This window comes from Ranitomeya variabilis, chromosome 8 (assembly GCF_051348905.1).
Source record: "Ranitomeya variabilis isolate aRanVar5 chromosome 8, aRanVar5.hap1, whole genome shotgun sequence".
In the NCBI taxonomy this organism is placed as follows: Eukaryota; Metazoa; Chordata; class Amphibia; order Anura; family Dendrobatidae; genus Ranitomeya; species Ranitomeya variabilis.
The window spans coordinates 158,861,269-158,888,628 of record NC_135239.1 but is presented as its reverse complement, the minus strand read 5'-3'; the positions used below and the strand labels follow the sequence as shown (position 1 = coordinate 158,888,628).

The 27,360-nt window shown below is 43.3% G+C and overlaps 1 protein-coding gene across 1 annotated transcript; it reads left to right on the top strand.

Annotated features, from left to right (window-relative positions):
• Positions 1 to 373: 373 nt before the first annotated feature.
• CBX6 (chromobox 6) lies at positions 374 to 27,275 on the top strand. Its single transcript, XM_077278509.1, has 5 exons — positions 374 to 567; positions 19,374 to 19,417; positions 23,903 to 23,968; positions 24,296 to 24,362; positions 25,567 to 27,275. Exons 1-5 carry the CDS (start codon positions 499 to 501, stop codon positions 26,407 to 26,409), a joined length of 1,089 nt encoding a protein of 362 aa, XP_077134624.1. The 5' UTR covers positions 374 to 498; the 3' UTR covers positions 26,410 to 27,275.
• The last annotated feature ends 85 nt before the right edge of the window (positions 27,276 to 27,360 follow it).

The window sequence follows — 27,360 nt, the reverse complement described above, 5'->3', positions numbered from 1 at the left end:
GTTTGACGCCGGCCTACGGATGAGATGCAGTGAAGAATCCCCCGCATCTGCGTCATAGCTGCAGCAGAGTATCACCCGGTGGCGCAATGCCCGGTGGCGCAATGCCCGCCGTCAGGCTGCGCTCCGTGCCGCTCGCTCACTCAGTGACTCTCCGCGGAGGCGCGCGCCCGCACTTCCCGCCAACAAGAAGTGAGAACTCATCTCTCGCTCTCGTTTTCACAAGAACGCGCAGTGGGCGGAGCCTTATCGTGAAGCTAGGAAGGGGGAGGAGCGAATGGTCCAGAGGAGAAAGAGATGGAGGGCATGGACACCAGTGGGAGCTTTAAAGTGGGCGTGACCCGGCGCGGTCCCCCTGCTCAGTGACAGGCGGAGGGGGCGGGAATAACACGTTGACAGCGGGAAGGGGCGCGGACACGGCCGAGGTGACAGCGGCGCTCTGGGAGGAGGAGGAGTTGTTCGCTTGCTGCTGCTGGTAGTGTTGCCGGGGTCGCGCTGAACATGGAGCTGTCTGCAGTCGGGGAGCGGGTTTTTGCTGCCGAATCAATTATTAAACGGCGTATAAGGAAGGTGAGCGGCAGGGGAGACCCGGGGCGGACGTGCAGTGACGGGCTCGGCACTGGCTGCTGTCCGTGCCCGGAGCTCAGACCTGTGAAGCGGTGCGGTGTCGCGGCCGTGGGGCTCTCCTGCGGGGTGAGGACGCTATGCTCTGCCCGATGCCGGTGTGTGGCATCCAAGGGCTTATACGGTATTGGCCCGGTGCCAAAGAGCCGGCCTTCATAGTAACTATCGCCCCCTGCCGGCAGTGGCGCGCCTAGCCGGCTGCAGTGTGAGCAGCTGATGACTTGCACTTACATCTGTGGCCGCAGCCTGTCTGCAGGGGCCTCACTAGTAATATTATGTATGTATGATTCTCTATATTCACTATCCATGCTGTTCAGGCTACATAAGATCTGTGGCCGCAGCCTGTCTGCAGGGGCCTCACTAGTGATATTATGTATGTATGATTCTCTATATTCACTATCCATGCTGTTCAGACTACATAAGATCTGTGGCCGCAGCCTGTCTGCAGGGGCCTCACTAGTGATATTATGTATGTATGATTCTCTATAGTCACTATCCATGCTGTTCAGACTACATAAGATCTGTGGCCGCAGCCTGTCTGCAGGGGCCTCACTAGTGATATTATGTATGTATGATTCTCTATATTCACTATCCATGCTGTTCAGACTACATAAGATCTGTGGCCGCAGCCTGTCTGCAGGGGCCTCACTAGTGATATTATGTATGTATGATTCTCTATATTCACTATCCATGCTGTTCAGACTACATAAGATCTGTGGCCGCAGCCTGTCTGCAGGGGCCTCACTAGTGATATTATGTATGTATGATTCTCTATAGTCACTATCCATGCTGTTCAGACTACATAAGATCTGTGGCCGCAGCCTGTCTGCAGGGGCCTCACTAGTGATATTATGTATGTATGATTCTCTATATTCACTATCCATGCTGTTCAGACTACATAAGATCTGTGGCCGCAGCCTGTCTGCAGGGGCCTCACTAGTGATATTATGTATGTATGATTCTCTATAGTCACTATCCATGCTGTTCAGACTACATAAGATCTGTGGCCGCAGCCTGTCTGCAGGGGCCTCACTAGTAATATTATGTATGTATGATTCTCTATATTCACTATCCATGTTGTTCAGACTACATAAGATCTGTGGCCGCAGCCTGTCTGCAGGAACCTCACTAGTAATATTATGTATGTATGATTCTCTATATTCACTATCCATGCTGTTCAGACTACATAAGATCTGTGGCCGCAGCCTGTCTGCAGGGGCCTCACTAGTGATATTATGTATGTATGATTCTCTATAGTCACTATCCATGCTGTTCAGACTACATAAGATCTGTGGCTGCAGCCTGTCTGCAGGGGCCTCACTAGTAATATTATGTATGTATGATTCTCTATATTCACTATCCATGCTGTTCAGACTACATAAGATCTGTGGCCGCAGCCTGTCTGCAGGAACCTCACTAGTAATATTATGTATGTATGATTCTCTATAGTCACTATCCATGCTGTTCAGACTACATAAGATCTGTGGCCGCAGCCTGTCTGCAGGGGCCTCACTAGTAATATTATGTATGTATGATTCTCTATATTCACTATCCATGCTGTTCAGACTACATAAGATCTGTGGCCGCAGCCTGTCTGCAGGGGCCTCACTAGTAATATTATGTATGTATGATTCTCTATAGTCACTATCCATGCTGTTCAGACTACATAAGATCTGTGGCCGCAGCCTGTCTGCAGGGGCCTCACTAGTGATATTATGTATGTATGATTCTCTATAGTCACTATCCATGCTGTTCAGACTACATAAGATCTGTGGCCGCAGCCTGTCTGCAGGGGCCTCACTAGTGATATTATGTATGTATGATTCTCTATAGTCACTATCCATGCTGTTCAGACTACATAAGATCTGTGGCTGCAGCCTGTCTGCAGGGGCCTCACTAGTAATATTATGTATGTATGATTCTCTATATTCACTATCCATGCTGTTCAGACTACATAAGATCTGTGGCCGCAGCCTGTCTGCAGGGGCCTCACTAGTAATATTATGTATGTATGATTCTCTATATTCACTATCCATGCTGTTCAGACTACATAAGATCTGTGGCCGCAGCCTGTCTGCAGGGGCCTCACTAGTAATATTATGTATGTATGATTCTCTATAGTCACTATCCATGCTGTTCAGACTACATAAGATCTGTGGCCGCAGCCTGTCTGCAGGGGCCTCACTAGTGATATTATGTATGTATGATTTTCTATATTCACTATCCATGCTGTTCAGACTACATAAGATCTCTGGCCGCAGCCTGTCTGCAGGGGCCTCACTAGTAATATTATGTATGTATGATTCTCTATATTCACTATCCATGCTGTTCAGACTACATAAGATCTGTGGCCGCAGCCTTTCTGCAGGGGCCTCACTAGTAATATTATGTATGTATGATTCTCTATATTCACTATCCATGCTGTTCAGACTACATAAGATCTGTGGCCGCAGCCTGTCTGCAGGGGCCTCACTAGTAATATTATGTATGTATTATTCTCTATATTCACTATCCATGCTGTTCAGACTACATAAGATCTGTGGCCGCAGCCTGTCTGCAGGGGCCTCACTAGTAATATTATGTATGTATGATTCTCTATATTCACTATCCATGCTGTTCAGACTACATAAGATCTGTGGCCGCAGCCTGTCTGCAGGGGCCTCACTAGTAATATTATGTATGTATGATTCTCTATATTCACTATCCATGCTGTTCAGACTACATAAGATCTGTGGCCGCAGCCTGTCTGCAGGAGCCTCACTAGTAATATTATGTATGTATGATTCTCTATATTCACTATCCATGCTGTTCAGACTACATAAGATCTGTGGCCGCAGCCTGTCTGCAGGGGCCTCACTAGTAATATTATGTATGATTCTCTATATTCACTATCCATGCTGTTCAGACTACATAAGATCTGTGGCTGCAGCCTGTCTGCAGGGGCCTCACTAGTAATATTATGTATGTATGATTTTCTATATTCACTATCCATGCTGTTCAGACTACATAAGATCTGTGGCCGCAGCCTGTCTGCAGGGGCCTCACTAGTAATATTATGTATGTATGATTCTCTATATTCACTATCCATGCTGTTCAGACTACATAAGATCTGTGGCCGCAGCCTGTCTGCAGGAGCCTCACTAGTAATATTATGTATGTATGATTCTCTATATTCACTATCCATGCTGTTCAGACTACATAAGATCTGTGGCCGCAGCCTGTCTGCAGGGGCCTCACTAGTAATATTATGTATGTATGTATGATTCTCTATATTCACTATCCATGCTGTTCAGACTACATAAGATCTGTGGCCGCAGCCTGTCTGCAGGGGCCTCACTAGTAATATGTATGTATGATTCTCTATAGTCACTATCCATGCTGTTCAGACTACATAAGATCTGTGGCCGCAGCCTGTCTGCAGGGGCCTCACTAGTAATATTATGTATTATTCTCTATATTCACTATCCATGCTGTTCAGACTACATAAGATCTGTGGCCGCAGCCTGTCTGCAGGGGCCTCACTAGTAATATTATGTATGTATGATTCTCTATATTCACTATCCATGCTGTTCAGACTACATAAGATTTGTGGCCGCAGCCTGTCTGCAGGAGCCTCACTAGTAATATTATGTATGTATGATTCTCTATATTCACTATCCATGCTGTTCAGACTACATAAGATCTGTGGCCGCAGCCTGTCTGCAGGGGCCTCACTAGTAATGTTATGTATGTATGATTCTCTATATTCACTATCCATGCTGTTCAGACTACATAAGATCTGTGGCCGCAGCCTGTCTGCAGGGGCCTCACTAGTAATATTATGTATGTATGTATGATTCTCTATATTCACTATCCATGCTGTTCAGACTACATAAGATCTGTGGCTGCAGCCTGTCTGCAGGGGCCTCACTAGTAATATTATGTATGTATGATTCTCTATATTCACTATCCATACTGTTCAGACTACATAAGATTTGTGGCCGCAGCCTGTCTGCAGGGGCCTCACTAGTAATAGTACGTTAGTATTATTATCTATAGTTCAGCTTAGAATAAATAAAATCCATCTGGCTGCAGATCATTCTGCCTGATCTCATGAGCCCTCCTTGCACCACTCTGATGGCCGGCTTGTTCCCTGTGAGAAGGAAAGTTCCCGGTGACCTCTGCTGGAATCTTCTGCAGCACTTGGATTGTCGCTTTCTATTGTTCAGGGAACAATTGAAGTCAGAATCCTAAATTTACAGCACTTTCTGTGTGACTTCTTGCGCAGTGGAGCCCCCAGTGTTCGCAGGCCGCCCCTGTGATGGATGTGGGGTCCGACGTACCCGCCTTCTGTTGATTGAGGCCAGAAGTTTTGTTCCTGCAGTCAGTGATAATGTATACACACATCTGTTTGCAGCAGAATCCCCCTTTGTGCCCCCCGCTGGCCTCGTATGCCCCCGTTACATGAATCCTGAGCTGGGTGAGGCTGGAGATCGGGATCCGAGCTTGTGTATGGCGCTGATCACGGCTGTAGCGATACATTGTGCCTGGACGGGCTCCGTGTTTGCAGAGTTAAATGGGGACACACTACGTCACTTTTTGGCAGAGTCTCAACACTAAGTACTCTGTGCTGTCAGGTTTTTGTTTCCTCCCCCCTTTCTTCTTGTGAAATTTTAGCATTTACATGTTTGTTGTGTAAATCTTACCCCGGTAAGTCATAATCCTCATGTGTAAAGTCTCCATAAAGAGGGATTAGCCTTGCAGACTTCTCCCTGGCACAGTTACCTGGCATTGTTCACCTTGTGGCCTTCATATTCCCGGCAGCTATAACCCGTGTTGGGGTACCTGCACATTTTTCTACTGTAAAAACCAGTAATTGCGGGAAAAATGCTGAGCAACATCCATGTAAGGCCATGTTCACACACGTTGGTGTTTTACCTCAGTATTTGTAGCCAAAACCAGCAGAGGAACAATCAGAGGAAAAGTATAATAGAAACACGTCACCACTTCTGGATTTATCACCCACTCCTGGTTTTGGCTTACAAATACTGAGGTAAAATACTGACCAAATACTGACTGTGTGAACGTGGCCTTGAACTGCCTTCCCATGATGAGTTTTACGCTGTATATTTCCAAAAAAATGCAAGTAGCCTATTTTACTTAAAGGGCCACTGTCACCCCCTCCAGCCGTTATAAACTAAAAGAGCCACCTTGTGCAGCAGTAATGCTGCAGTCTAACAAGGTGGCTCTTTTAGTTTTTGATTCAGTTATTCCCTCAATAAAGCGTTTTAAAATTTGTACAAAATAACCTGTCCTTAGACCTGGAGGCGGTCCGAAGCTTCCTCTATGAATCTCCCAACGGCTGTCACTCTTCTCTTCTGGGGATGTGGTCGCCGCCCCCTTCGCGCTGTTTCTTCTTAAATCCGGCGCCTGCGCTGTGCGTGCCTGCCTGGGGCAGGCGCAGTCTTCATTGTCCGTCATAGGTCAGATCCAGGGTGCCTGACTGTGCCTGTGCGGGCAGGGCGGCAACCCTGTTGCTGAATCCCCGCCCCACACTGTGTTATTCATTATGCACAGTGCGGTGCTGGGGTTCCTGGGCATGCGCACTGCGCTGTTCAGACGCTCCCCCAGCTCAGACGCTCCCCCAGCTCAGACGCTCCCCCGCCTTCCAGCGTTGTTATTTGCAGCTGCTTCATTCCAAATGCTGGCAAGGAAACCTGTATATTACGGCAACGCTGGAAGGCGGGGGACCGGGGGAGCGTCTGAACAGCGCAGTGCGCATGCCCAGGAACCCCAGCCCCGCACTGTGCATAATGAATAACACAGTGCGGGGCGGGGATTCAGCAACAGGGTGGCCACACTGCCCGCACAGGCGCAGTCAGGCACCCTGGATCTGACCTATGACGGACAATGAAGACTGCGCCTGCCCCAGGCAGGCACGCACAGCGCAGGCGCCGGATTTAAGAAGAAACAGCGCGAAGGGGGCGGCGACCACATCCCCAGAAGAGAAGAGTGACGGCCGTTGGGAGATTCACCGAGGAAGCTTCGGACCGCCTCCACGTTTAAGGACAGGTTATTTTGTACAAATTTTAAAACGCTTTATTGAGGGAATAACTGAATCAAAAACTAAAAGAGCCACCTTGTTAGACTGCAGCATTCCTGCTGCACAAGGTGGCTCTTTTAGTTTATAACGGCTGGAGGGGGTGACAGTGGCCCTTTAATGGGTGCAGCAAGTCTGCACCATCAAAAGCTCGTGGTAAGAATGTTGCTACCTTCGCATCATGAGCTTTTATTGGGTTTTTGTTGTTTCAGATTTTCTGCACCTATAAGGCCACGTTCACACGTTCAGTATTTGAGTTTTTTACCTCAGTATTTGTAAGCCAATATAAGGAGTGGGTGATAAATGCAGAAGTGACGTGTTTGTATTACGGTATGTGTCCACCATTCGGAGTTGCTACAGGGTTGACGCTGCGTACTTGTGCAGCGTCAAACCCACTGTGGCCATATGTTACAGCATAGTGGATGGGATTTTAAGAAATCACTCGCGGACACTGACAAGCAGCGCATCTCTCCAGGCCGCAGCATGTTAATGGCTCTTGCGGAGACGCTAGTCTCCGCAAGAGAAACTTCCATAATAGAATGTATTGGACTCGGTGAATCTGCACGGTTCAGTGAACACATGTGGATTCACCTGCGTTCAATAGACGCCATCGCTTCTGACGCAGCGGACATGCTCTGCGTCCAAAGCGCTGCTAGTTCCGGATCATGGGCACCCGCCCTTATACTCTTCCTCTTACTGTTCCACTCCTGTTTTTTATTTACACTATACTGAGGCAAAAAACTGACCAAATACTCAACGTGTGCACATGGCCTTAAATATATTGAGCTACTTGCGTTTTTATTGCATTTTTTTACTTGCTTTTTTAAATGCTGCATTTTTTTGTATGTCATGCTTTAAATAAAACTGTTTTGTTTTTTTATATTTCCTCATATTTGGCTTTGGCAAAATGTATTACTAGTCATGTTCTGATTACATGTGTTTTGATGTGTTTCCACTAGGGCTGTGGAGTTGGTAAGCCAAACCACTGACTGACTCCTTAATTTTCCTGACTTCTGACTCCCGACCCCACAACCCCTGGTCACTAATGAGCATGTACATAAAATGCAGCACAGATTCATCTCCACTCCGACTCCACAGCACTGGTCACTACTGAGCATGTACATAAAATGCAGCACAGATTCATCTCCACTCCGTCTCCACAGCACCGGTCACTACTGAGCATGTACATAAAGTGCAGCACAGATTCATCTCACCTAAAAGCCCAGATCCTTAGATCAGGAACAGAACAGACATTTATAGGACATTTCAGAACTTTCCCAAATTATTATGGAAACATTTACAGCAGATCCTGCGTTGTACTACTGTACCCAATTTATTATATATCTTAGGAGTCTTGATTTGGTCCATGTTAGGCTACGTTCACATTTGCGGTCAGCGCCGCAGCGTCGGGCGCCGCAGCGGCGCCGCATGCGTCATGCGCCCCTATACTTAACATGGGGGCGCATGGACATGCGTTGTGCTGCGTTTTGCGCCGCATGGCCGCAAGCGTTGGACGCAAGAAACGCTTCAAGTTGCATTTTTTTTGCGTCCAACTTGCGGGCAAAAACGACGCATGCGGCGCAAAACGCAGCGTTTTAGCGTGCGTTTTGCCGCGTTTTTGTTTGCGTTGTGCGCTGCGGCGCCGACGCTGCGGCGCACAACGCAAATGTGAACGTAGCCTTATACCGACTCCACAACTCCTCAGCCCTGGCTTCTGCCATGGAAACACAGTAAAAGGGCATAAGGGTTTCTTACTTGCAGATTCTCTTCTTCTAATATTAGTCTGTGGGAAAAGTCTGCACATAAAACTCGGCGTACCCGCAAGAATACGGTATTTGACATGTTGCAGATTAAATTGAAACACGCAATCTACAATGAGTTAAAAAAGGCACAGGAAAAAAATTACAGCATGCACTAGTTACTTATGTTAGTCGCCTTATTCAAGTCTATGGGTGTGAGGAAAACTAAAATTGTTTTGCATATGGATCACCTGTGTTGTATCCAACATTCACAGATACATTGCAATCACCATACGGATAACATTTGAGATGAAAAAGTTTTTTTTTCTGGATGAAACTCTGAAAAAAAAAAATTATATATATATATATATATATATATATATATATATATATATATATATATATATATATATATATACGCACACACACACACACATATTATATATATATATATATATATATAATATATGTGTGTATGTATACTTATTACAGTTGTGCTCAAAAGTTTACATACTCTGGCTGAATTTTTGCTTTCTTGGCCCTCTTTTTCAGAGAATATGAATGATAACACCAAAACTTTTTTTCCACTCATTTATTGACAAACTACTGTGTTTTCTCTTTTTAAATCATAATCCCAACCCAAAACATCCAAATGACCTGATCAAAAGTTTACATACCCTAGTGATTTTTTCCTGATAACATGCACAGAAGTTGACACAAATGGGTTTGAATGGCTACTAAATGTAACATCCTCACCCGTGATCTGTTAGCTTGTAAACAGTGTGTGCATAAAAGTTGAGTGAGTTTCTGGGATCCAGACAGACTTTTGCATCTTTCATCCAGCCACTGACATTTCTGAATTGTGAGTCATGGGGAAAGCAAAAGAATTGTCAACAGATCTACGGGAAAAGGTAGTTGAACTGTATAAAACAGGAAAGGGATACAAACAGATAGCTAAGGAATTGATAATGCCAATCAGCAGCGTTCAAACTGTGATTAAGAAATGGAAAATCAGGGGCTCTGTACAAACAAAACCACAGTCAGGTAGACCAACAAAAATGGCATCCACAACTACCAGGAAAATGTTTCAGGCTGTAAAGAAAAACCCACAAATAACATCAGCTGAAATACAGGATTTTGTGAAAACTAGCAGTGTGGCGGTTTCAAGATGCACAATAAGGAGGCACTTGAACAAAAATGGGCTGCATGGTCGAGTCGCCAGAAGAAAGCTATTTCTGTGCAAATGCCACAAAATATCTCCCCTACAATACGCAAAACAGCACAGAGACAAGCCTCAAAACTTCTGGAACAACGTAATTTGGAGTGATGAGACCAAAATTGAACATTTGGCCACAACCATAAACATTACATTTGGAAAGAGGTCAACAAAGCCTATGATGAAAGGAACACCATTCCTACTGTAAAGCACGGAGGGGGATCGCTGATGTTTTGGGGATGTGTGAGCTACAAAGGCATAGGAAACTTGTTCAAAGTTGAAGGAAAGATGAATGCAGTATGTTATCAGCAAATACTGGAGGCAAATTTGCACTCATCAGCCCGGAAAATGCGTATGGGACGTACTTGGACGTTCCAACATTACAACGATTCAAAACACAAGGCCAAGTTGACCTGTCATGGGCTACAGCAGAACAAAGTGAAGGTTCTGGAGTGGCCATCTGTCTCCTGACCTCAATATCATTGAGCCACTCTGGGGAGATCTCAAGCGCGCAGTTCATGCTAGACAGCCCAGGAATTTACAGGAACTGGAGGCTTTTTGCTGAGAAGAGTGGGCAGCTTTACCATCCCAGAAAATAAAGAACCTCATCCACAACTACCACAAAATAATAATAATAATAATAATAATAATCTTTATTTATATAGCGCCAACATATTCCGCAGCGCTTTACAGTTTAACAGTTTCAAACACAACAGTCATAGGTAACAACGTTAACAATACAGTAATAAAGCAAAAATAAGACAAAATAAGATGACCCTGCTAGTGAGAGCTTACAATCTACAATGAAGTGGGGAGATACAAAGCACAGGTGTGTATTTACAATGGTGTATTTACAGTGAATACACAAGACTTCAAGCTGTGATTGATGTTAGAGGGGGCAATACACGGTATTAAGAAATGGGGTATGCGAACTTCTGATCAGGGTCATTTGGATGTTTTGGGTTGTCATTATGATTTAAAAATAGAAAACACAGTAGTTTGACAATAAATGGCTTCACCCAACCACTAACCATGAGTGGAGAAAACGTTTTGGTGTTATTCATATTCTCTGAAAAAGGCCAAGAACGCAAACATTTTGCTGGGGTATGTAAACATTTGAGCGCAACTGTATTTATATTTGTAGGAACTACCGTATATGTGATTGCTTTTTAATTTTTTTAATTTTTTTAATTCCTATAAGCCGTACATGAAAAATATATAGTATAGTCCCTTTTCAGTGCCAGTCACCCTACCTGTTCCCCTTCCTTCTACACTCAGATCAGTGTTCTGTTCCTCCTGTTATTTGAAACATTGGGTTAGAGTAGCCATTATTTATTTTTTCATGAACTGGTATACAACTTTGTAATAGATCTTCTCAGAGCTATCTGCTTCTTTCTCCTGGTGGACTGCCCATTCTCAATACACTCAGTTCACAGTAAAATGAGTATTCAGTGAATGCAGATTTTCTCATTTCTGAGATAGATGACAGTTGGTGCTCATATAGTTCTATGGAGAGAGGAACGAGCTGGAGGCAGACACACATACTGTTGCAAGCTCTCCTGAGGGTGACTACATGCAAGGCCTTTTTCAGAAGTCATTGTGTCCTGTACATGTGGTGACAGTTTTCACATGCATCGGAGACACTTAATGATTTAAATGGAATTATTCTTACAAATAAAACATATTTGATTCAATATAGAATCTGCCATCCCTTGTCAGATCTGTACTTTTAACTAATTTCAAGGATTAACTGGAGGCTCCCTTTTCTGACCCCATCATTGGCCGTTACATTACTTGCTGTTTACTATATTTTTGCTTGTGCCTATTGCTTTCAACCTGTTGTATTTTAAGGGTATGGAGAAATACATGATGTCACAGTACTATTTAAATATTTTGTAATTACATATATCTTCCCCCTTATTGTAATTTTTTGTCACCTAAAAGCGTCCCCCATATGGCATTTCTGCTTATAAATCTTTTGTTTATAATCCTGTGTACTAATAAAATAGAATTTTATCATGGATCTCTTCTAAACTCGGATCGCTTATACCTATGACTTGAGTGCTTGATGGGAGTAATGGTCCCATCAGCTGCCTGCTCTTGATGTCATCAGTTGAATATACTGTGTTTTTCGGACTATAAGATTCCTTTTTTCTTTTTTTTCCAAATAATTTTGGAGGAAAATGGGGGTGCGTTTAAGTCCGGATGTTCTTACCAGGAGTCTCAACCCAGGCTGGTGCGCGGCAGTTTCGGCGATGCTCGGTGGTGCGGGGGCTCCGCTGATGTTTTGTGAAAGCCTGGAGCCACCGCATTTCCATTTCTGTAATGCAGTGGCCTCAGCGATGCATGTGCAGATTGAGATCCCGGTGCCTTGTTTTTTGCGGGACAAGATGACTCTTTTTCAGCGGCACCATGTTTATTTATATCCATCTTTTTGTTCGGCGGTATGATGATAAAGCACTGTTTTTTTGCCTTTTTTTATGGTGTTCACTAAAGGGGTTAACTAGTGCTGTAGTTTTATAGGTCGGGTTGTCGCGGACGCAGTGATACCAGATATGTGTACTTTCATTTTTATTTTTTTTTTCATTCAAATATTTATTTAGAGATGGTATATATTGTTTTATTTTATTTTTTTAAAATATTGTTACTTATTCATTTTTTTTAAATTATTTTTTTTTCTTTTTACTGTGTCCCAATATGGAACAATCATTTTCTGCAGGCCGATTGCTTCTACAGCATAGAGATTAAAGGGAACCTGTCACCCACCCCCCCCCCCCCCCCCCCCCCCCCCCGGACAGAAACGCCTCCCAGCCGTCACTCATGGCCTCCCATGCGTCCCCGGCACCTGCGCTGTAAGTTCGAAGGGCAGCGCAACTGCGTATGCCCGAAAAAAAACCTTACAGCGCAGGCGCCGGTGATGCTAATGAAGGAAGAGGAGGCGGCGCCCGGCGCGCAGAGGCCATGAGTGATGGCTAGGAGGTGTTTCTGTCCGGGGGAAAAGACTTGCCCCCAGGTCTATTTCAAGGTATGAGGGACAAATTATAAAAGCGATTATTGCAGCGTTTGCAGGGACCCGAACTAAAAGAGCCACCTTGTCAGAATGCAGCATTAGTACTGCACAAGATGGCTCTTTTAGTTACAAATGCCTGGGGGGGGGGGTGACGGGTTCCCTTTAAGCAGCATCCCCATGCTGGAGAAACTGTCAGCTTTGCACTGACTTGCTGATCATGCACTGCGCATGGTCAGCAAGTTTCCTAGCTCTGGTGACTCGGATGTCGTCATGATGACATCGGGTCACTATGGCAACGATCAGGACCCTGTGTCACACCGTCGGGTCTCCGATCTAAAGGCAAAGGGGCTGTCAGCCATCTGTCAGCTTCCGGAATGTTGTGATCGTGTTCGATCACAGCATTTCGGGGGTCAAAGTGCCAGGAGCAGTCTGTGACCGCTCCTGGCACCTATTGCCAGGTGTTAGCTGTCAGAATCAACTGACACCCGGCGGTGATAGCCCCATGTGATCAGGCAATTTTGATAATGTAATATTCCGTCCATGGTCAAATAGGCCCAGGTCACATGGATGGAATATTACATCGGATGTAGACTGTGAGCCCTCGCGGGCAGGGTCCTCTCTCCTCCTGTAATTGTGTGTGCCTTGTTTTACTCATGTTTATTGTACTTGTCTATATTTGCCCCGTTCATATGTAAAGCGCCATGGAATAAATGGCGCTATAAAAATGTATAATAATAATGTCAGAAAGGGTTAGAGGTGTTGTGCAGATTTGGCAAGAAGATATGTAGTCATTCTATATGCACAGTGCGCTATCAGGATTCTCCAGTGCTGGAAGTGGGCAGTCTCTTGACCATAAATATATGATAAGTAGAAAATACTTGGCACTCTGGAGAGTTTTTTTTGCAAGTTTAAGAAATAGATTTTTATTCGGTGCATCCAGCTCAATATTAAACGTTTTCGGTCTATACAATCAGACCTTCATCAGAAATAGTTGTGAGAACTGAAGAGTATATATACAAAAAAAGAAAAACATTTTTTAGACAACATTCATGATGCACAGCGTATAAATAGATACATGTATAAATACAGTTCATTACGTTTTAACATAACATACTGTTCAAAAAACATGGTAAGTGACAAACAGCAACTGTGGCGGTCTGAGCGAATCCGGCTTGGAGTAATGTGAGACGTAGGTCCTATTCTGAAGATGCTAGAGCTTGAAAACGTGATAAGGAAAAATATATATACACAGTGAGGTGAGTATGTACAGTCTATTACCATGTGAGACTGGGGTATTAACTGATGGATATATTGCTCCACAAGGATACAGGTTATAGAGTGGCCCCAGACTAGCGGGGATGTGCGGGTACAGTGCACAGTGAGCTGCCTAGAATAAAGAGAAACAGAAACATGAACACATGAGATACTCGGCGTGATGCTAGGTGATGGGCCAAGGAGTCCCATAGGTTATGTCATAATGCCAGTGGAGTCTAAGGTGTGACCACTCAATACCCAGGTCCCTAATCGCTGGTTGTAAGACATGCAGCTGTACCAAGGAAATGCAGTTATATGGACAAATAAAATAAAATCAAGGTCCCTAGGGACTAAAGTACAGGTACCTGGAGACCACAGTATGTGTGTGTGTGGATATACACACAACGGTCAGAAGACAGCAGGGAAGCAGGAGCGCTGGGCGTCTAAAGAGACACAGCAGGGATGTACATGAAAACTACAGTGCTAAAGCTCATATGCTCAATCTAGCAAAAACGCCATGTTATACAATGCAATACCTTACTGCTGGTGGCGATAAGTGAAAAAAGCGCTGAGGAAGGCTGTAGATGTAGACTGTAGTTTTCATGTACATCCCTGCTGTGTCTCTTTAGACGCCCAGCGCTCCTGCTTCCCTGCTGTCTTCTGACCGTTGTGTGTATATCCACACACACACATACTGTGGTCTCCAGGTACCTGTACTTTAGTCCCTAGGGACCTTGATTTTATTTTATTTGTCCATATAACTGCATTTCCTTGGTACAGCTGCATGTCTTACAACCAGCGATTAGGGACCTGGGTATTGAGTGGTCACACCTTAGACTCCACTGGCATTATGACATAACCTATGGGACTCCTTGGCCCATCACCTAGCATCACGCCGAGTATCTCATGTGTTCATGTTTCTGTTTCTCTTTATTCTAGGCAGCTCACTGTGCACTGTACCCGCACATCCCCGCTAGTCTGGGGCCACTCTATAACCTGTATCCTTGTGGAGCAATATATCCATCAGTTAATACCCCAGTCTCACATGGTAATAGACTGTACATACTCACCTCACTGTGTATATATATTTTTCCTTATCACGTTTTCAAGCTCTAGCATCTTCAGAATAGGACCTACGTCTCACATTACTCCAAGCCGGATTCGCTCAGACCGCCACAGTTGCTGTTTGTCACTTACCATGTTTTTTGAACAGTATGTTATGTTAAAACGTAATGAACTGTATTTATACATGTATCTATTTATACGCTGTGCATCATGAATGTTGTCTAAAAAATGTTTTTCTTTTTTTGTATATATACTCTTCAGTTCTCACAACTATTTCTGATGAAGGTCTGATTGTATAGACTGAAAACGTTTAATATTGAGCTGGATGCACCGAATAAAAATCTATTTCTTAAACTTGCAAAAAAAACTCTCCAGAGTGCCAAGTATTTTCTACTTATGTTTGACGGGTTGGATACCTAACTTGGGCACCTCCAAGAAGCCCTGAGTGCCGTGGTTCATATCTCTATATCTCCATAAGTATATGATATGCATACATGCAGCCACATCCTGACTAGATGTGCACGGCCTCATTCAATGACAGTGAATTCAGAAAGGATGTGCACGTCTTGTCTGAATGTGGCCACAAGTACGCAAATTGCCTACTTGTGGTGACGTGACCACCCACTCCTGGCATCGGAGAACTCTGACAGCGCGCACTGTGTGAGATGTGAGGGTTCACAAGTCTGCAGTCACGGAGTGATTGCATATCTTTGTGCCAAACCTCAATCAGCCCTTTAAGGGCTCCTTCACACATTGCTAATTTTTCTCATACTCAGAAATCCGTCTTTCCGAGTTTCATCAGTGTTTTTGATCAGAGTGTCTTTAGAGTTTGGTCAGTGTTAGTTTTTACCATCAGTTTGTTCTGAGTTTCAAGGTTTTTCAGGCTTTTCCTATCAAACCGTCCTTGAAGAATGGACAGCAGACAGATGGCATCAGAGTGCTGGCTGATTCTGTTGGGGTTCCCCCCTCACCATCCTCTATGGATCCATAGACTTGCTGTCGAATTTGCTTTGACACTAGGATCGATATGGACAAAGTCTCTAAATTTGTGTGGACCACTCAGTCCACCGGAAAAATCCTACATGTGAACTACCCCATAGAACACATAACTATGACAGTCTATCTGTGAAATACTGCCGCCAGAACAAGCCCATAGCCTAAACGACACCATCCGTGACTGTCCTGTACTATAGGCTAGAACGGCTGGGGACGTTTTGGTTTAGACTTGGCACTGCACTCTGGCGGCCATCCCTGACACAGAAGGAACAGAACTTTGATCTGAGCTGGGGAGGCAAAAGTAGGGCACCAGGTATTGTGACTGCACGTGAGGACTGAATAGTCCCTTCTCAGTCCCAGGGTGGAGGGTCACTTTAAGTTGCAATGTTTTGATAATTTGTTTTGAAGGTCCGCTGTTTGGTAATTACTTATTAATTGTTCAGCAAGAATACCACATATGTGTAGATCTTTGGTGAACCTAATTTAATGAGAATTGAATCATTAAAGTCACACTTATATTTTGCGGTGACATGTATAGTCTAAAGAAGGGACAGTACATTTGGACATCATAAGAAAACATGAAACTGATGATCCCAAGGCAAAAGCTGACAAAAGGCAAGTAGCATTCTCCCCTCTCCAGTCTGCAGTGGTAACTTTATGCACTAAGCATCGGAGATCAGTAGTGACTATTGTGGAGGAAGTGGTTAAAGAAGCCGAGCTCCGGTATAGACCAGCCTTCCTGCACACTGCTCTGTCTTTGGATCTTTATAGACTAGTCTAAAAAAGTTGTTTGCAGTTGTATTGTAGATTTAATCTTTGCATGTGCACATGTTTAAAAAAAAAAAAAGAAAAAAAATGCAGAGATGTATTTTGCCACAAATTTTGTTGCAGAATGCAGTTCTCCTCCTTGAAAATCTGTAATAGAAAGGGTCATGCTGCAATTTGGACTATGCTCACACCGTTTTGTTTTTTAACATTGATATTGAAATAAATCTGCTTAAAAATCCCCATAAAAGTCAGTGTGAAAATATGCCAAATTACATCATGACCCTATGTTCACAATGAGTTGAATGAGTTATCTTTATGTGGATTTTGAAGCAAATCTACTTTAAAACCACCTCCTATATTCACACGATACTGTAATTTGCTGCAGATTTTCTCTATAAAGTACACAGCAATCTGTTACATGTGAATTAGATTGCAATGAATTGGTAAAAACAGTTTAAATTGATTGACTTTCCTAATGGTTAAATCAAAAACGTTGCAAATTGACTCCAGTTAATAGGTTTGGGTCTGGAATGTTGCAGCTCGTGACATGTTTCATATGGCGTTTCGGCAGAAATGTTTGACAATGAAGTATATACGGCAGAGCAGTGCTTTTACGATGTCTGTCGGGATTTATAAAATCTTCTTTCTTTCCTTCGTCATCCGTGCCATTGTTACTTTGCTTTCATTTTAATTCAGTGGTATTACTTCATAAACTTTTGTGGCCTCAGGGTGGAGATAAATTGCTTTTCCTGTTTGAGTTTTTGTATTCTGTACGTAGATATGTATGCACTTGTCCCTCAGAAAATCAATGCTTAAAACCGCACGTAAAGACAAGGGTTCATAGGTTAAATGGCCAGAAAAGATCTCCGTTAAACATAGGTCTTGATTTGCCCTCTTCTGTTGAGTCGTCAGATAATAGCTACCAATATACTTCCAATAGAGTTCTTCTGTGTCTGCAGCAACGTCTGCAGCAACAAGTGTATTTATGCAGATTTGACTTGAAGTTATATCTTGCAGAATTGCTCTGGCGCTCGCTCTCACTTGCTCTGGCGCTCGCTCACGCTATTGTGCTTTTTCTCTACAAATCTACTGCACATTGTTACGGAGTTGGATTGTAACCCACTTCCCCATTATGATATGGATTACGGTAGCTTTTTGGGTGTGTTTTTGCAAGTGTGAAGCGGGCTGAGAAGTTGTTGCATAGCTGGCACCTGTCTTGCTTAGATTCAGAGTTAACCATTTAGGTGCTGCTGTCAGTCTTTTGACAGCACTTGACGTAAAAGTGGAACAATTGCCAGTACATGCGCACACCGGCTACCATCGGCGATCCATGATTCAATTGCGCTGGGGTGTCTATGGGTTACCATGGCAGAAGCTAAGCCACAGGTGAACATGATATTCCCTATATACTGAAAAACTGAGGTATTGAAGTATATAGTATGGGCCCTAACTTGGATCGCAGGTTCAAGTCCTGTAAGAGGACTAATTATTAGTGATGAGCGAATATACTCGTTACTCGAGATTTCTCGAGCGTGCTTGGGTGTCCTCCGAGTATTTTTTAGTGCTCGGAGATTGTTTTTCTTGCCGCAGCTGAATGATTTACATCTGATAGTCAGCATAAGTACATGTGGGGGTTGCCTGGTTGCTAGGGAATCCCCACATGTAAGCAAGCTAGCTAAGAGATGTAAATCATTCAGCTGCGGCAAGAAAAACGAAATCTCCGAGCACTAAAAAATACTCGGAGGACACCGAGCATGCTCGAGTAACAAGTACGGTATATTCGCTCATCACTACTAATTATGTAAACCGTTTTTGAAAAACCTAAAAATTGAAATTGCCCTTTTTATGCTTTTAAAAATGAAGAAAAGATAAACCTATATCGTACTTTCATGGATACCAAATATAAAATTCATTAAACCATCTGGTAAACACAAAAAAAAAAAAGCCGGAATTTGCATTTTATTTAAATTTTTTTGCTCACATTTTTATAGCTATAAAAAGTGATCAAAATGTAATCATATTTACCCCAAATTGGAATCTATAAAAACATTGGCTCATCACGCAAAAATGAACAAGCCCTCACCCAGGTTCCTCAATAGAAAACTAAAAGTTGTTGCAGGTCTCAGATATTTTGAAAACCTCCCCATACAGTATTTCAGCAGTAGAGAACGATTTATACTTTATATAATGTTGGTGTGGCGGTCAGTTACAATAGTTGGCGCTCATCTGGATTCGCCATTATCAGTGATCAGTGAGCCCGCTCCAGCTCTGTTTAGCTGCTCCACCTGGACTAAGTCCAGAGAAGCGTGATTTGCATTCACGAGTGCCACACTTTTTTTTTTTTCTTAACTATTACTTCACATCATAGAGAAAAAAATAAAGTAAGAAAAAAAATAGACGCAAGTTTGGTGTCACCATATAAAATCAAGCTCCCCTATGGCTACGTCGACGGGAACATTAAAAAGTTATAGCTTCTGGAAGAAAGCGTGACAAAAAAATGAGAGATTCTCTGGTCATTTTAAAGGGTTAATCAAATACAGATCTAAGAAACCGTGTGAATGTGCTGGAAAAAACATGTCCACCGACTTATCAAGTGCAAGAATGAATTTCCATTTTCTATTTCAGGGTCGTATTGAATATCTTGTGAAGTGGAAAGGTTGGGCTATCAAGTAAGTTTTCTGTGCCTGTTTTGTGTGTTTTTTGCACGCAGTGCTGCCTCCCACCAGCAAAACTATAGGAAGCTTAACTCCTCAGTGACTAAGCCCATTTTTTTAAAATAAAATCTGACATGCAGTGGCATAACTAGAATCCGATGAGCCCCAGTGCAAGATTTGGACATGACCCCCCCTGCATGCTGGTCAGATGTATGGGCCCTTGCAGCGTTCTAAATCCTATAAGGACATACACGTTGCACCTCCTCCCCCCATTATGTAGCAATAGCCTCAATTTTGGCTCCTTCCTAGCATATGTATGTGTGTATGTATATGTCCTCCATCCTGGTATATATGTCCCTTATCCTGATCCCATCCTGGTGAATATACAGTAGTGTTAAAAATAATAGCAGTCTAATATGACTAATCAGAATAATCAGTGTTTTGGGCATAAATTATATTATCACATGTCAAACAATTTACCAGTTGGTGCAGTAGATTCTAAGAAAACCCCCAGACTCTGCATTCACAATCTGCAGGTTTTTGAGTCTGTGTATTAATAATTAATTGAAAGGGAGTGTGTTCAAAATAATAGCAGAGTGGAGATCAATTAGTGAGATCAATCATTCTGTGCAGAAACAGGAGGAAATCAGGTGGCCCTTATTTAAGGCTGAAGCCAGGACATGTTGTACATGCATTTCATCTTGAAAGCCTGAGAAATATGGGTCGTTCGAGACTTTGTTCAGAAGAACAACGTACTTTGATTAAAAAGTTGATTGGAGAAGGTAAAACTTATAAAGAAGTGCAAACCATGATGGGCTGTTCAGCCAAAATGATCTCCAATGCTTTATAATGGAAAGCCAAACCAGAGCGACGTGGAAGAAAATGGAAGACTATCATTCGAATGGATGGAAGAATAGCCAGAATGGCAAAGGCTCAGCCAATGATCAGCTCCAGGAATGATTAAAGGGAACCTGTCACCTGAATTTGGCGGGACCAGTTTTGGGTCATATGGGCGGGGTTTTCGGGTGTTTGATTCACCCTTTCCTTACCCGCTGGCTGCATGCTGGCCGTAATATTGCATTGAAGTTCATTCTCTGCCCTCCGGAGTACACGCCTGCGCAAGGCAATATTGAAGCCATTAAAAAGAAAAAAGTTTTTTAAAAACATAAAATTTCCGAAATATATATATTTTTAAATTTAAATCACCCTTTTTGCCCCATTCAAAATAAAACAATTCAAACAAAATAAAAAATACACATATTTGGTATCAGAAACGCCTGGTTTATCAAGATATAAACAGAATTAACTTGATCTGTAAAAGGCGTAACGAAAAACATCAAAACTTCAGAATTTTTTTTTTTTTTTTGTCGCCGCAACATTGCATTAAAATGCAATAACGGGTGATCAAAAGATCATATCGATCCCAAAACAGTATCAATAAGTTAGCCTGATGTGCAAGAAATTGCCCCTCACCCAGACCCAGATTCCAAAAAATGGTACCGTATATACTCGAGTATAAGCCGAGATTTTCAGCCCAAATTTTTGGGCTGAAAGTGCCCCCTCGGCTTATACTCGAGTCATGATCGGTGGTGGGGTCGGCGGGTGAGCACTGTCATATACTTACCTAGTTCCGGCGTTCCTGTCGCTCCCCCTGCCTGTTACACTGTCTCCGGGTGCTGCAGCCTCTTCCCCTGAGCGGTCACGTGGGACCGCTCATTAGAGAAATGAATAGGCTGCTCCACCCCCCATAGGGGCGGAGCCGCATAATTCATTTCTCTAATCAGCGGTGCCGGTGACCGCTGACAGAGGAAGAGGCTGCGGCACCGAAGACCAGCTGTCCGGGGGAAGGAGCGGGACGCCGGGAGCAGGTAAGTATCGCATATTCACCTGTCCTCGTTCCACACGCCGGGCGCCGCGCCATCTTCCCGGCGTCTCTCTCTCCGCTCTGACTGTTCAGGCAGAGGGCGCGATGACGCATATATTGTGCGCGCCGCCCTCTGCCTGATCAGTCAGTGCGGGGAGACGCCGGGAAGATGGCGCCGAGGAGCTGCAAGACAGGTGAGTATGTGTTTTATTTTTTTTTATTGCAGCAGCAGCTATGGGGCAATAATGGACGGTGCAGAGCACTGTATGGTACAGCTATGGGGCAGAGCACTGTATGGCACAGCTATGGGGCAGAGCACTATATGGCACAGCTATGGGGCAGAGCACTATATGGCACAGCTATGGGGCAGAGCACTATATGGCACAGCTATGGGGCAGAGCACTATATGGCACAGCTATGGGGCAGAGCACTATATGGCACAGCTATGGGGCAGAGCACTATATGGCACAGCTATGGGGCAGAGCACTATATGGCACAGCTATGGGGCAGAGCACTATATGGCACAGCTATGGGGCAGAGCACTATATGGCACAGCTATGGGGCAGAGCACTATATGGCACAGCTATGGGGCAGAGCACTATATGGCACAGCTATGGGGCAATGGTGCAGAGCATTATATATATGGCACAGCTATGGGGCAATGGTGCAGAGCATTATATATGTGGCACAACTATGGGGCAACGGTGCAGAGCATTGTATATATGGCACAGCTTTATGTGGAGCATCTATGGGGCCATAATGAACGGTATGGAGCATCTATTTTTAATTTTGAAATTCACCGGTACCTGCTGCATTTTTCCCCCTAGGCTTATACTCGAGTCAATAAGTTTTCCCAGTTTTTTGTGGCAAAATTAGGGGGGTCGGCTTATACTCGGGTCGGCTTATACTCGAGTATATACGGTACCTTTTTTTTTATTTTTCACCACTTAAAAAAGAACCTATACATGTTTGGTATCTACGAACACGTACTGACCTGGAGAATCGTAATGACAGGTCACTTTTAGGGTTTAGTAAACATGGTAAAAAAAAAAAAAAGCAAAAAACAATTGTGGAACTGCACTTTTTTTTTTTTTTTTAGAAATTTCACCTCACTTTGAATTTTTTCCCCATTTTTTTTTCCCCCATTTCCAGACATGTTAAAATCAATGGTGTCGTTCAAAAGTACAACTTGTTCCACAAAAAGACCTCACACTGTTATATTGATGGAAAAATAAAAGCTAGGACTCTGGGAAGAAGGGGAGCAAAAGACGAAAGCTCAAAAATTGAAAACCCCAAGGTGGTGAAGGAGTTAAACACTGCTGTCACGAAGTTTAACTATTCAGGCCCTTCACAGGAATGAATGCAAAGCATGGAGTACATGGAATAGAAAATTTATATTTTCTGTACTAAAACAGGCCACCAAAGCTGACAGACCTTGTGGCCATTACTTGGCCTGGTTACCTCTGTGTTAACGATTTAGATGCCGCTGTCGCTGTTAACATCCGCATGTATGGGGTTAAACAGCGCTAACACTGCTCGTAGCCAGTCCCTAATTTATTCTGCTCATGGTTTGGGTAGCATGAATCAGATGACTGGAGAAAGTGGAGCAAGAGCACTTAAAGGAACCAGTCTCAATCTGTGAAAATCGGTCAGAACTCAGATGTTTTCCTAGTGCGGTCTGATGTTTTTCACGGACTCGTAGACTTGCATAGCCCATTTTTAGATCAAAATCAGACATGTGCACAGCCCCTTAGAATATCATGGGTATGATTAGTATCCACGAATAGTTTTGTCCAATATAATCGGTTATGTGCACACTCCCTTATAGTACATCCTCCATCGAGGACCCATTTATTTGTTCTCTAAGACTTTACCATTTAATTGTTGCTGTCAGTCAAAGCGGCCATCTTCGTCATCCTGGGAAGTTGCTTCATAGAAAAATGTAATTTTCACTATATTTAAATGCTCAAAGGATCTCGGTTTCAGGTACCCAAGGGGGCTAAAATAAATTATACAATATTTTTATATATGTGTACATTAAAAATATCCCTGTACCCCATTAACATTAGCAGAATTAGAATTGGTATCACAATATCTGTAAAAATCTGAGCTACTGGAACGCAGCTCGCCACAGAGGTGAAAAAAAAAAAAGCCCTCAATTCAATATTATTCATGCAAAAATAAAAACATTGAGTTTCAGAAAATGGCAGCACAAACCAAATATATGTACCGTAAATGCGTTTTTTCTATTACTTTTACATTTATACTGCACATTATATCCCCCCCCCCCTCCCAGTTTTCAGTATGTTTTTATATGGTAAATTCAATGGTGTCATTCAAAGCTACAACTAGACCTAAAAAAGCCTAAGTCCTCATATTCCTATGCAGACACAAGGATTTTAAAAAAGAAAAGGTAACCATTAAAGAAGTTATTTCCCTTTTTAAAGAAGAGGATGAAGAGTAATGGCACGTGTGCACAGTACATAGGGGCTTTGTTACACAATGCTTGGTAAAAATCCTTAAGAAAACAAGTGTAAAAAATGCAAAAGAACATGTGAAAAGAATACATTTTATGTAGGAAAATCTAATGTGGGAAATAGAATTATTGAACAGACTTTTTTTATTTTACATTCTAGGTACAGCACATGGGAACCCGAGGAGAACATATTGGACTCGAGACTTATTGTTGCTTTTGAGCAGAAGTAAGTTCCAGGTTCTTTTCTATCACTTCTTAATGTGTTATTTATCATATGCTTAAAGGGAAAGTTTAGCTGCACACCTCGGAGGCCCATTTAACTGCTTCAGGTCCACACAAGGGAATCTTCAGGTGTCCTGTGTCAGTATTTTAATTCTAATGAACTTACCATTTACAGTGGATTTCTATTTTCTATCCTAGTAATAGTTTTTAGTCTTTGCGCTTCCTAATTACAGCAAATTCCCAAACCGATACATAATGCCTACAACAAAGCTATTGTGTGTTTGCTACAGTTGTAATGTGCTTTTTTTTGTCTTTTTTTTTTTATTCACAGAGAGCGAGAACAGGAAATATATGGACCCAAGAAGAGGGGCCCAAAGCCAAAAAACTTTCTTTTGAAGGTATGCGCTTTATTCTTCAATACCATCCCGTACTCTTGTCCCTTACACTCAGTTGAAGACCTTGAAAATAAAATTGATCAAACCTGCCACCCAAATATGTTTAAAGTGTAATTAAATGCCACTTTTATTTTTATTTTTTTGCATTATTGTAGTTTCTTCTAGACCCAAGTACAGCACTAAAGGTGACCTTGTGTGTGCCCATATAAGAAGGAGATAAGAACCCGTAGCCACCAGTACCAGGCCTCTCCAGCCGATCGGGCAGTGTCCTTACTGTGTATTAGGAGAACAAGTAGGCCTGGTAAAGGGAGTGCTTTCAATATAGACAGTCCAGGGGCACCAGATAAACTGGCATCTAGTTTCATAGCTGTCAATTTCTCTTTCCTCACATTCCAAAATATATATGTCTCTCCTGAAAAGCGAGGCCATTATGTTTTGAAGATGTACAAATTGGTAGTTTCAAAGCCAAGGAAACAATCTATATTATTGAGGGAGAATGACGGCCATGTCTGGGACCATCTTATTCACAAAAGCTTCTAAGTAATTGATGCCCCCTGGACCCAGCACCCAAATATCAGTCTAGAGAGGATCCCAAGACTGCTCTACCCTACCCACACCGGCAAGGTCCCAATACCACCTCATGAGGACCTTCACAATGGTATCAAGGTTGTTAACCACGCTTGGTGTTGGAGGACCATATTTGTGACTGCTCTGCTTCCAATATCTCATTACCAAGCACAGCCTCCCGTTTACTGATGTAAGGTAGCTAACTGACGCTAAACTGACATTGATAGTGGAGGGTGTTGCATATTTCATACAGAGTTTGAACACCCCCATCCTATGGATAAAGGCTAATGTCTCAATTGATGGGACTCCCATTGATCTGAAGAACTTTGCCTCTGAAGAGCCCTGAGTGAATGAAGCATTGGCTGATCATGCACACTTCTGCACTTTTCCTTCTTAATGGGAGTGCTTGAGGATCAGTCGGGCGCAGCGCTCAGCTATCTTTGGAGCTTGCATTAGGAATGAATGGAGCAGCAGTGCACATGATCAACTGCTCCATTCACTCCTGGCTCTTCAGAGCCCCGGTTATCAGGATTGGTGAGCTTCTCAGTGCTCAGACCCCAGCAGTGGTAACTGATAAATAATTTCCATGACTAAACTTTGTGGAATGTACTGTTTATATAATATTTTCCTCTTGTTATAGGCCAGAGCCCAGGCTGAAGCTCTTCGTATAAACGATGTCCACTTTGGCATTAAACCAGGCTCAAGTGTTTCACCTAAATTGCACTCCAGTGCTGCTGTACATCGTTTGAAGAAGGACATACGACGCTGTCATAGTATGTCTCGTCGGCCTCTTCCCCGACCTGATCCCTTAGTGCCCTGTGGAACTACTTCTGGTCTCCGTGCCCCTGTGTCTCCTTTCTCAGAGACTGTACGGATCATCAACCGGAAGGCCAAGCCCCGAGAGCCAAAGCGTAGCAGAATCATTCTTAATCTGAAGGTAATTGACAAAGGAGCAAAAGCGCCTTTAGTACGTCCTAAAATTCCATCCCGAAATAGAGTTATCGGGAAAAGCAAGAAGTACAGTGAGAGCATGCTTCGGAATCAGATTCGACACTTGAAGTACGGAGCCTTTTCCCTGTACAACAAGCCAACTATTCAAGGCCCAGAAGGGGAAAAGGCAGAAGATGAAGGCGCAAACCAAGGTCTTGGTGACGAGAGCTCTAGTACATCTGGGTGTCCTTCTCCAGCTCCATCTGATGATAGACCTCCTAAATTACTGCCCGAGACCCTTAGCCCAGCTGTCCCTGACTGGCGGGAATCTGAAGCATTGGATCTCTCTATTCCACCGGAGTCTTCAGCAAGCAAACGTGGGCAAGGTGAGCCTGATGAATCTGACCCAGAAGAGGCTGGAGACTGGCGCCCAGACATGTCGCCATGCTCCAATGTGGTAGTGACTGATGTTACAAGCAACCTTTTGACAGTCACCATAAAAGAGTTCTGCAATGCACAAGACTTCGAAAAAGTGGCAGCTGCTGGCAAATAGTACGGAGAAGGGACTGTACTAAAACGGTTCAACAATTTAAAGGTTAATTCACTCTTAAGCTATTGCTACACCACCCTACCTACCCATTCAGTATGTATTTAAAGGTCATGATTTGCTTGTGGTGCTGTTCTGTTCCATGGTGTGCATCACATTGACTAGGCTTGACCTCTAGGTTAATAGATGTCTGTAGAAACGGCTCCTCTTTGTGCTTACTTGCTTGTGATGGTACAATGTACACTTAGAATGTGATGGCACGTACTAGTCTTCATGAAAAAAGTGTGTGTCATTCTTCTAATATGTAGTAGAGCAGAAAGCAACATGAATATTACCATGAAATGCATATTTTTGTGGCTTTTAAACTTATATTGTTCAAGCTTGTAAGCAAGTTTCTATGGTATACACAACAGGAGGCAACATATATGGCACGAGTCTCTGGACACAGATCCACTATTAGGAAAACTTTCCTTTTATGATGGAATATTTTCTCTAAAATGCTCAGTATGCTTTTCACACGTCTTTGCTTATTTCATTTCTATAATGATTACTCTTTATTCCTAGAAGAAATGTGCTTTACGTAGTGTTCTGTACAGATCTGTGTTTAAATCATAGCGACATTAAAATACACAGAAAAATAAGCGTATGGCTAGGGTTGCATGGTGACATGGCACTGAAATCGCAGCCACATATGGCCATATTGGAGGAAATCATTTTCTATGTTGCAGTGTGCTGCGCCAATGTTTCCAAATGTCTTGGATTTTCGGGAAGTCGCATGCGGCTTTTCTGTTCTTATTTAGTGCAAAATCTAAGCAATTTTGTCATGTGACTTTTTTTTTTTAGAGAATTGCTGTTGAGTGACAAATGTTGCCTTGCAGCCCCAGCCTAGAAATATGAACAATGCTGAGACATTTCCCAGTTACTGAGCCCTCTCACTTATATGATAAAAGGTATAGC

What these genes read in the sequence shown, in the direction of transcription:
- CBX6 (XM_077278509.1), top strand. Translation starts at nt 499, where the DNA reads ATGGAGCTGTCTGCAGTCGGGGAGCGGGTTTTTGCTGCCGAATCAATT. An exon ending in ATTGTTGCTTTTGAGCAGAA is followed by an intron (nt 23,969 to 24,295) that starts GTAAGTTCCAGG and finishes TTTTATTCACAG; the next exon opens with AGAGCGAGAACAGGAAATAT. An exon ending in CAAAAAACTTTCTTTTGAAG is followed by an intron (nt 24,363 to 25,566) that starts GTATGCGCTTTA and finishes CTCTTGTTATAG; the next exon opens with GCCAGAGCCCAGGCTGAAGC.